This window comes from Sminthopsis crassicaudata, chromosome 1, assembly GCF_048593235.1.
Source record: "Sminthopsis crassicaudata isolate SCR6 chromosome 1, ASM4859323v1, whole genome shotgun sequence".
NCBI lineage: Eukaryota > Metazoa > Chordata > Mammalia > Dasyuromorphia > Dasyuridae > Sminthopsis > Sminthopsis crassicaudata.
In genome coordinates, this window is record NC_133617.1 from 156,678,471 (window position 1) to 156,690,503 (window position 12,033).

The 12,033-nt window shown below is 32.6% G+C and overlaps 1 protein-coding gene across 3 annotated transcripts in view; it reads left to right on the plus strand.

Annotated features, from left to right (window-relative positions):
* The window catches only part of MMP16 (matrix metallopeptidase 16), a 489,795-nt gene that overhangs the window by 426,205 nt on the left and 51,557 nt on the right, over positions 1-12,033 (plus strand). Inside the window, exons 9-10 of one of the 3 annotated variants that reach the window (XM_074270093.1) lie at positions 3,453-3,568; positions 6,709-8,354. In XM_074270093.1, coding sequence (XP_074126194.1) covers positions 3,453-3,568; positions 6,709-7,043 — 451 coding nt within the window. In that variant the 3' untranslated portion in view covers positions 7,044-8,354. Of the gene's footprint in view, positions 1-3,452; positions 3,569-6,708; positions 8,355-12,033 lie in introns of those variants that run through there. The other 2 variants (XM_074270101.1, XM_074270106.1) reach the window with 2 other exon arrangements.

Here is a 12,033-nt window from a genome sequence, read left to right on the forward strand (position 1 = left end):
AATGTTGTAAAAAAAAAAATACCCATACATATGTACTGTCAAAAAAATTATAATTATAAAATTAATTTAAAAAGAGAATCAACCAAAAAACTACTACAAACAATAACTTTAGAAAAGTTGCAGGTTATAAAAAATAAACTCATAGAAATCATCAGCATTTATATATATTATTAACAAAGTCTGGCTGCAAGATATAGAAAGGAAAATTTTATTTAAAGTAACTGTAGGAAGAGATCTTAAAGAAGGGAAAGAGACCTGTATATGCAAGAATGTTTGTGGCAGCCCTCTTTGTAGTGTCCAGAAACTGGAAACTAAATAGATGCCTATCAATCGGAGAATGGCTGAATACATTGTGGTATATGAATATTATAGAATATTATTGTTCTGTAAGAAATGACCAACAGAATGATTTCAGAAAGGCCTGGAGAGACTTACATGAACTGATGCTGAGTGAAATGAACAGGACCAAGAGATCATTATATACTTCAACAACAATAGCATATGATAATCAATTCTGATGGATGTGGCCATCTTCAACAATGAGATGAATAAAATCAATTCCAATAGAGCAGTAATGAACTGAACCAGCTACACATAGCAAAAAGAACTCTGGGAAATGACTATGAACCACTACATACAATTCCCAATCCCTCTATTTTTGTCCACCTGCATTTTTGATTTCCTTCACAGGCTAATTGTACATTATTTCAAAGTCTGATTCTTTTTGTACAACAAAACAACTGTTTGGACTTGTGTACATATATTGTATTTAATTTATACTTTAGCATATTTAACATGTATTGGTCAGCCTGCTATCTTGGGGGGGGGGAGAAGAAGGGGAAAAATTAGAACAAAAGTTTTGGCAATTGTCAATGCTGTAAAATTACCGATGCATATATCTGGTAAATAAAAACTATTAAAAATAATTTTAAAAAAGAATATCATATTTGATGATCATTTTACAATGAATGTAAAAGCTGCTAAATTCTGTGTAATTTTGACTTTGTTTCAACAATATTTGAATTACTTCTTTCTGGTTGATTGTATTATGTTTTTGCTTGATCTGGCTATACTGTTACTGGGAATTTTCATTTGGAGATTTCTTTCAGCAGGCAATAAAGAGATTCTTTCACTTTCTAATTTACCCTCTTGCTCTAGGATAGAAGGGCAGTTTTCCTTATTACTTCTTGAATTATATTATCCTTGTATACTGTCTTGAAGTATATATTTTTGATCATGTCATTCAGGCAATCCAGTAATTCTTACACTATTTCCCCTGCATCTATTTTCCAGGTCAGTTGTTTTTCCAACTAAATATTTCACTTTTTTTTTCTATTTTTTAATCTTTTTTTTTTTTTTTTTTTTTTTTTTTTTGGTGAGACAGTTGGAGTTAAGTTGCCCAGGTCACACATCTAGGAAGTTTTAAGTGTCTATAGCCAGATGTGTTTTACTGTTTCTTGATATCTCAAAGAATGATGTCAACTTCCACTTGCTCAATTTTAATTTTTAAGGACTTATTTATTTTCTAAAGTGAAAATTTTTGCTTCTTTTTCTATTTGGCCAATTACACTTTTTAGGGTGTTCTTTTCTTCAATGAATTTATACTTTTTTTTTTTCCATTTTTATGCTTACTCTACCAAGCTGTTGACTCTTCTTAAAATGATTCTCTTGTATCACTCTCATTTTTAACCATATTTTCTTCTACCTTTCTTACTTGATTTTCAGAATACTTTTTGAACATTTCAGAGATTAATTTTTTGGGCTTGAGATCAAATGACAATTTTCTTTGAGGCTTTGAATATAGGTCATTTTTAATATTGTTGTTCTCTTCTGAATTTGTATTTTAATATTCTCTGTTATAGTAAATTTCTGTGTTTTTTTGTTTGTTTGTTTTCTCATTTTTTCAGCTTATTTCATAACTTTTAATTTTATGTTAAAGTTTGGTTCTACTCCTAGTCTTGAGAGGCCACTGATCCAATCTTCTTGTGCTAAGTGTGAGAGATTTGCTAGTGCTCTATACTAGAAAGTGAGGTATGACTCCTGTCCTTCATTGGTGACACAGGAGCTTGCTGCTGGTCTTCTCTGGCATGCAGGGCGTTGCTGCTGGCTTGCTATGACACATTGTGCTACTTACTGACTTGCATAACACCTGTGCTGGACTGTTCTTCCCTTTTATATTAGTGAGACAAGCCTTTCCTGCTGACTTTATATATTTTCTTGGGCTGGAAAATTGTTTTACCCCATCCTTTTGTTGTTTTGTCACTCGAGATTTTTTTGAAGCATTAATTTTTGGAAGTGCATTTGAAAGAATTCCTGGCTTATTCTAGAATAGTATCTTGTTTCTACATCCCATACATTTAGCTTTCAATCTAATTTAGTCATTCAATTCCTGTGAATTAATCTTACTTACTAAAACATTTTTGTCTTTAGAATTTCATGCTTAGCTTATTTTTAAATAGTATTATCTTTTCTGGATGGATAGCCTATAGAAGTTCAAGTTATAAGGTCACATCATTGTCTTCCTTGAAACTTTTAATGTCTGGCTTCCTAAAATATAGAATTTGTAACAGACTGATTTTTTTCTCTTCTCCCATAATTAATGTTAAGATGGAGTGGCTATTTCTCCATTGTTCTCATTGTTTCTACCTTAGGAATTAATTCCTATTCAGTAAGAATCTGGTTTATGATAGCAATATTTTTAAAGTTTTTTTTTTCCTTCATTCTTTCAAAGATGAATTTGTAATAATACTAATTTCTTAACTACTATGCTTTTTAAAAATAATTTTTTAGCTGATGCTTTGGATTTTTCAAATCTCCTATCATTTACTACTACCATAAAACTATTCCAAGTTTTGAAGCATATTTCTCCAACTCTAAGTATATTTGTGTGTCCAAATGTTCTCTATGACACTGCCATGGAAATATTTTTGGTCTGTAGAAAGATATGAACAAATTATAGTAGCTTGTTCTTCTTTATGAAACCAAAAATTTATTACTCAAATTAACTAGATTGAAAATGAAATAGTGAAAATACTATTTGTAGATAGCAAGGGAAATATAACATTTTTCATTAATTTGTATGGGGTAAGTAATTAAATTATAAAAAAAGTATATCAGTAATAAATATGGAAGAATGAAGAAATGTCTTCAGTGGATTTTCATTTAATTTTCATTCAAACTTTTCCTCTCAGATCTTACATGTAATTGGTATTTGAACAAATAGTTCTTTTATTATTAAGAAGGACCATTTTTATGTATTAGATAAATTATAGAAACCTTTTGTCTTACATCTAATTTCCAAATGGCTACATATTTTCAAGAAATACTATTATTGTTATGATACTTCAATATAAAATTTGTTTGCCCTTGTTCATTTTAACAACTTTAATTTAATTTATGTATTATCTGTTTTAACCATGTTTGAATTTCATTGATTTTTTTTTTCAAATTAGGTACTGGAGATATAGTGAAGAAATGAAAACTATGGATCCTGGCTATCCAAAACCTATCACAATATGGAAAGGTATCCCAGATTCACCTCAGGGAGCCTTTGTACACAAAGAAAATGGTATGTCTATACTTTCCATCTCATTAATTCTCATATTTTTCCCCACAAATCATTGTATTCCAGAATATAACTGGAGAACAATACATTACATTTCAGTAATCCTTCAAAATCTTGGCACTAAACCTACTTTTTCTGCCAGTTGAAATACATACACAGACACAGACACAGACACAGACATACACCTCAGAGAGAGTTCAAAAAGGTCTATTTTATTGAAATTTTAAATTAGTAAGATGTTATAACATAAAATTATACCTTGACCTTTGGGACACCCTTAATATAAAGGGTTTTCTCCTTTACTCCATTTTTTCATATTTTTATTTATTGGTAATTTTAATTTTCAATGGATTTTTCCCCATTGGCACAAATTATTGAAATGGACCTGAAAATACCAGCTCATATTTGGTAACTGTATTTTCTTAAATCATTTTGTAACAAAAACAATCAGAATCAAAATTAAATTAAAAGAGAAAAAAAATTAATTAAAAACTTTAATTCTGCTCTTGTTATTTTGTATGCTGTAATGACATAATTAATAAGCAACTACACATTTCTCTGACTGAAAAATGTTATTTGAAACTTACCTAACTCAGATTCACTTGTAGTCTAAAACAGGAGAAAGGAGCTGATAAAGATTGTATACATTAGTGCATTTCTCTCTTCTCTTTTGAAGAGTATATTTTATGGGAGCAAAGTCATGGGGGATCTAAAGCCTGAAATCCTAGGTCTGATATTTCTGGCACAAACTTAATAAATTCTAAGGTTAAAAAAAAAAAAAAAAAAAAAAGAAAAGAAAAGCAAAACTACTCATTGAAAGGAGCCAAAGCCTTCAAAAAAGGCTAGGAAGAGGTAAGGAAACACTGAGCACCATAAGTGAGGCATTTTCCTAATTATCATTTGAGAAGGGAGATAGTATTTGCAATTTCAGATTTTAATTTTTTCGTCTATTTAATATTGTTTTCTAAATGACATATAACTCACCTCATGGACATAGGCTATCAGAACATCTTCACTTGACTTCAGGGAAACATGAGTTTAAATTTTGTCTTGGACACTCATTACCTTAATAGAATCACTGTTCTAATGATCCCTTTTCATTTTCTTTTCTTTTTTCTTTTTTAGAGATGTGGGGAATTTAGGTGAATGTTATATGTTCTGCAACAAAATTCCTACATACCAAAACTATTTCTACATTCTAAAAATAGCCCATGATAATAGTGGCCCATAGATAAGATTACAACAAATTCCCTTCAATACGTATTCATTTGCATATTGTAACATACTATTGTCTCCAGAAGCTGCAGATTGCTCTCTGGGAGGAGATCTGCTATGTCAACTCAAATCTCTTGGACAGATTCTTCTTCCAGTAGAGAGCCGACTTCCCTTCCTGCAGAGAGCAGCCTCAAGTCTGGTCTAGAGCAGAGACTCCCTATCTCTGGAGTGCTGCCCTATTTTATCCTCCCAGAGAATGGGTGTGGGATAATACAAGGGCTTCTGGGAAAAATTACTTCAGCCAATGAACTTGCTTCTCCTAAGCATGCAAGCTCCTCCCCAGTAAAGGCTGGAACTAGAGAATTGTCAAGTACCGACTTAGCACTTAGTAAGAACCTAATATCTCATTATCTCATTAGCACTTAGTAAGAACCTAACAGCATATGATTTTTCTTTTGATCCCAAGCCATAAACAATTTACTAAAGTACTTGCTTGTTAGTATAACAGAGAGCTGAGTTCTTTCTGGATCTTCTTCTACCATTTCATTTGTCTATACTTTAAATATTATAAACACTTGAGTTGATTGAGGAGAATGAGAGGGAGGACCTAGATGCTATAGAAATCATGAAATCCCCCAAACCAAATAACATTACATATATGTATGTGTGTCTCTGTTTCGCTCTGTTTCTCTGTCTCTCTGTGTGTCTTTCTGTTTCTCCCTATCTCTGTTTCTCTCTCTGTCTCAGTCTCCCTCTATCTCTCTCTCTCTATCTTTGTCTCTCTCTGTGTCTCTCTGTCTCTCTTTCTGTGTGTGTATGTGTGTGTGTATGTGTGTATAAAAATCTATAACACTTCTTTCTGCTACCAAGTTTCAAACATTTCTTTTCTTGTGTTAATGAAGCATAGCTTGGTTTATAATTCCAGCTACTATATTTCTAGAAAATGGACATCTATCACTGTAAAAATGAGAATGCCTTGTAGAATTTGTTACAGTGAAATATGACCCATAAAAGTTATTGATAGGTCTGGCTTCAAAATTACCTGAAATAGAATTTTGCACACCTTGATTTTCATGCTCACCTGTTACCTTTTGGGCATTAGCTGAAGACAAAGATTGGAAAACTTCCAGCTGTTTGTTTTCAATTTACAAACTGAAAGAGTAAGTTCACCTATTTGGAAGGTTTGTTTTATTCTGGATTGGTGCCATTTTTCAATTGGGATTGTCTAATGTTTTGTTATTTGGCACGGTCTCAGCATTTCTTCATCTAAGCTTGTGGAGTAATTACATTGGATTTCATTAAAATGATCAAATACCAGCTCCCTACAGAAAAATGTGAATCTGCATACACCTGTTTTCATTTGGCAAGTGGCTCTAACTGCAAAACTGTGTTTGGATCTAAACCATTATGTCAGATTTATGTGGCACTGAAAGAATGATTTATCAGATATGGTCGCCTGAACTTGTGTTCCAGTTTTTAGCATGCTGAACTGTATTCCCTAACAAAATGTTAGAGACACTCAGACCTCAACAATTCACTCTTTGCATTCTTCAGAACCATTCAGGTTCTCATGTAAGGAGATACATGCTCCAAAAGTCATGAGGGTTCCTTCATTTTTATCTCAAGGTAAAGAATCAATACAAGACAATATTCAAAATTATAATTTACAGCATATCAGTTTAACAGAAGGCATTTGAGAGACTAATTTTAAGATAAATAATCTTGTAGATTTTTCCAAGATCATTATCCAGATCTATATCTATGAGTGTGAGTCATACTTATCATTTTCAACTTACGCCCATATCCCACTTTCCCCACCCAAAAATATTCTAAGTAAATGAATTTCACTATTGAATAGACAGTTAATTTGTTTTTATAAAGAAGCTGCAGATGCCTCTGTAAATAATTTTTTTCTCTTAATTTTTTAGGCTTTACATATTTCTATAAAGGAAAAGAATACTGGAAATTCAATAACCAGGTTCTTAAGGTAGAACCTGGATATCCCAGATCCATTCTCAAGGATTTTATGGGCTGTGAAGGACCAACAGACCGAGACAAAGAACGACATAGCCCACCAGATGACGTAGACATTGTCATCAAACTGGACAACACAGCCAGCACTGTGAAAGCCATAGCTATCGTCATCCCCTGCATCCTGGCCTTATGCCTCCTTGTATTGGTTTACACAGTGTTCCAATTCAAGAGGAAAGGAACACCGCGTCACATACTGTACTGCAAACGCTCTATGCAAGAGTGGGTGTGATAAAGGGCTCTTTTTTTTTTTTTTCCTTTTTTTCCCAGGAGTTTGTGGTAACTTGAGATTCAACACAAGAGCTGTTATGCTGTTTCCTAGCTAGGAGCAGGCATCTGTCAGTGTGGATCAGGGTTGATCTTTCAATCCCAGGGGATCGCCTGTCCTGCGCCTGAGTGTAAATTCACTCGAGTGGGAAGCTCCCATGATACACAGTATCTGCCGTTTTTTCAGTCCTTTGTCTTTCTTCGTCATTCAGTTCTAGGCCTTTCCTCTGCACGCTCAATGCCCAGTACACTTTTAGGATTAACTAAAGAAGAGGAAAAAGAAGAAAAACAACAAAAAAGAAGATTCTTCTTATTGGTTTCAAACATTATCCCCTACTTTAACCCCTCTGAGCCTCCAGAAGCTTGATCACATTTCTGGAGGGGAAAAAAAAAAGAAGGAGATTTTGCTTAAAAAAAAAAAAAAAAAAAAAAAAAAGTTTTGAACAAGACAACCCATAATTGAACTTTCAGGAAAGTGTGAAGACCCAAAACAGCTTTGTCTCCAAAGAGGATTGCTTTCTGTCTGCTATGGATCTAGTCCTTTACTCCTACACGTAATTTTTTTGTCTGGTGGGAGACCTGGATGACACATGCAGGATGTTAGACTGTTTGGACAGCCATTTTCCAACCAACAAGGGGCCAAAATATCTGCAATATAGTGACAGCCTTAATGATACATCCATTTTGCGTTTTATACAACTGTTTGGAGCTCTGTCCTCAATGTTTTATCACATTTATATCCATATAACTAAATTCAAACAGAACCTTTTCATTGTTTTGAGGTGTTTCTTTTTTCCCTCTCTTTCTCAGCTCCTATACTTTTGTTGTGATTCCCCCCTTCCCAAGCTGTATGAGGCCAATTGCTCCAGGCCTTCATGGGTCTGTCAGTAACACTCATTACAAAGCATAGCAAGAAGCAGTATGTCGCTCAAGTGGATTGCAGGGAATCTAAGTAGCAGTGATTCTTATAAGGAAATATGGCACTAGTATTACATTGGTGTAACCCTTTGAGAACTATCACATCAGTTTTCAGAGTTTTAGGCTGATAATCTGGGGTTCTGTTAAATTACAGGGCTTGGTAGTGGTATATACAAACATAAGTTCATGAAGTTCAGAGCTTTTAAAAAAAGATATATTTTGATCACAAAAAGTGCATAAAAAGATTCACATAACTGCTAAAATGAAATTATGACTAACTGACAGGAAAGTTATTTGCCAGAAAACTTTTCTGGCAAAGAAAAAAAAAAAAAGAAAAAAGAAAAAAAAAAAGAAATTTTGATACCATCTAGCATTCTACCAGTAAATTCTAAAGAAGAAAAACCTAAATAAAGACAACTGGCTACAATTTCATAGCCTAAGATTTTTTATCTTAGACATATTGAATTTCTGTTTCAAACTCCATTGCATGAAAATTCAATTTGTCTTGGTATCTAATTACATACAGGTAAGCATAACAGTTTCCAAAGTAGACCAATACAATGACTCTGAAGTTGCATGAATATTTTCCAGTGCATTACCTAGTGCATGTTTCTCAAAGTTCTCAAAGGGTTGGCAAGACTTGTGGCTTTTAGCTGTCTGTTCCATCACTGACAGAGCCAAGGGACCACCAAAGCATTTCATTGTTGAGTGTGATTTGTCCTAACAGCAGTATTGTCATTTTCATGAGACCTGCAGAGCGGGTTTGTATCAATATTTTTTTCCTAGAGAAAAGTCAGCAACTGACAGACCTCTTTATTGATTTTAGGAACTGCTTCTTGCAGTGATAGGCTTTACAGCTACTGGGCTGTGAACATATTAAAGATGGTCAGAATGAATGCACCCCATGAATCAGACTCTGGCTTTGTGTGAAAGCCAGGCTTGGAGGGGAATTGCTTTTGAAACAATGAACAGCTTGCCTTGAACTTGATTATTGAACTGTTTGACTGTCATTAACCACAACTTAAACATTGTCTTCTGTGAGAAATTTACGAGTAGAGTACTATTCTATGTCTTTACCCTTTGACCTTTAACTTGCAAACTGGCACAAGAGAAAGGGATTGCAAGATCTGATGTTATTAATAAATCTGGAATGTTAATTTGCTTTCTAAAAACTGGGTAATCACTATCCAAGTACTCAGAAAAATATGAGCTGTTTTCTTAGGGAGGGAAGAAAAGGAATTGAACACATATTTTATCTGCAGGTGGGCATTTTGCTATCAGTACTGCACACTCTAAGGTTAAACTACAAGTAGAAGTGATTTTTTATTTGATGTTCATATAATTTCATGTCCAAATTCATCATTTTACAATGAAATACAAAGTTACAGGAAAAAAAATAACCTCAAATACTTGAATGGCCAGTGTGGCTTTTATATAAAGCAGGAATTTTATACTAGTTAAAAAGATTTCTTACTCATTTGCTAATATATACATTACTGGATCATTTTTAATGAGTGTAGTTTTGCATTATTGTTTGGAAATGGATAGTTTGACTGCCTTGAATTCATATCGATACTCAAAATAGCATGAAAATTGATTTTTTTTTGTTTTTTGTTTTTTTTTTTGTTATATTACATGTTTATGATTTGGTCAGAGAACTACAATATAATCATTTGTAGCATGCTGAAAAAGCCTTGCAAAAACTTCTTAGGTTTGAATAAACAGATATATATGCAAGGAGAAAAAAAATGAGCAGTTAGAGGGAAAAAGATTAGAGCAAAACAATATGTAGATATGGATTCATTTTTGGAAGGTTTTCTAGGCTATATTTGAGGGCAAAATAGATCCAGAGAGTGCACCAGAATCAGCCTATAGCGTTGCTTTAAATCTTCCACTAAAGTTGCTGCTGAAATTATAGACTTCTATAATTTACCATTATAGAACATCAAATGATATTTATACAAACTCAATTATGCAGTGTGTGGCATGTAGATTTTTTTAAAAATATTTTTGCAATTTTATGTCAATGAGCAAAAACACCCTGGAAATTAGAATTTGCTGTGTGTGTGTGTGTGTGTGTGTGTCTGTCTGTCTGTCTGTCTGTCTGAATGAAGCCAACATAATTTTTGAACATATCATAAAAATCACAGATGAAATTTCATTCAAAATAATTCAAAGTTGATTTCTCATCTAAAAAGCAAAGAGTGCTGCCTTACTCATCTGGTAACAATTTTTTGAAAAGTACACAAGACTAGAAAATAGGTGTAACATTATACAATGAAAAAAAAATCATTTGAGTGTATGTATATATGTGAGTATATGTCTGAATTCTAGCTCACAATAGTGAATACATTTCTTTTGGTCTATACCTAAGTATGGCATAGAATTACATGGTCAGAAAATGGATAAAATGTTAAACTTTACTGGGAATGTGTAATCCTAGAGCAAAAAGAATCGAACTGTGAGACTACCAGAGAGATGTAGGAAGAAAAAGATAAGGATAATTTTGATCATAATCATCACTGATTCCTGTCTAGAACTTCATTTTTATCACTGGAAAACAGGCATTTTTTCAAGCAATTATTGATACCACCATTTCCCTTCTCCTTAAGCTTAAGGGAAAATAGCGTATTAAAGTAATAAAAGTGAGAGTACCTAATTGTCTAAACTCTTATCAAAGCTACTTTCTGACTAAGTATGAACATCTGTGAGCCATCATCTAGGAGAAATAATCTATTAATACAGATTCTCAGAACTCAGTCTATCTAATATGATTCCAGCTATCCATTCATCAGTCATGTGAGTTTCTAAGTTCTAGGGTTTCTAAAATTGAAATGAAAATAAATTCAAAATGGTGCTGGCCAAACATTTTCTTTGTTGATGTTTCATTTCTTTGTTCAGGAAGCTGTTATATTATTTCAAAATAATACTACATGTATTATGGTCAATAGTCATTGAGGTAATAGTCTAGATGGTTTCTGTTGCAGCATGAATATAATTAACTTTAGATAAAATAGTTCCTGTTACTGATCAGCATATAATTTCTACAAAACAGAGTTGTTATTCAGAAGTAACCTTCAATTTCAGATGTTCTCAAAATGATGTTTAAAGCAGCCAAAAATGACAACATAACTCTTCCCAGAATTAACAGTATTGATAGCCTATATGAAAACATATATGACTCTACAGAATTGGCAGCATTGGCAATATTAGCAGAATTAACAGCCTAAATGAAAATTCTTTATTTTACTGCAATATTATAGCCAACTTCATGCATATAATGTGTTACTGAGTTAAGCAAGTTTGTGCTTTAAATCAAAAGGCAACATTTATCTGCCTCAAAAGAAAAAAAAAACTGTGTGGCATAAACACACACACACACACACACACACACACACACACACACACACACACACACACACATATATATATATATATATATATATATATATATATATATATATATATATATACACATAGTGTGTATGTGTTACATGTAGGTATGCATGTAAGCAGGTAGGTATGTATAAAATCCAGTACATTGATAAAGGATATGTAATCTTATTAAAATATACATGCTATGTTTTCTTGTCAAATGATAACTAATCCAATTCAATTCAATCATTTATAACCAGATGCTGAGAACACAGATATGGCAAATAATTCAAGGGGTATATAAGATATTGGGAATAACAAGCAATGCATAAGAACAAAAGGCAGAATGTCAAAGTATCAAAGGAAAAAAATTAGATAAAGTCTTGAAAGAAGAATGAGGAGTGAGATCCCCATCACATTTTTCCTGTGTATATTTGAATGTTCATGTATGCTTTTTCAATTTTTGTTCCATTTCTGAGAATTACCGTAAATAATGATTAAAAAGGGGAAGGTTTTACCTTTTAACTTTTTATTAGCATGGTAAGACTAGAAATCCTTTGGGGATATATATATATATATATATATATATATATATATATATATATATATATATATATATAAATACATACACACATAAAATCACAAATACCCATACATATGTA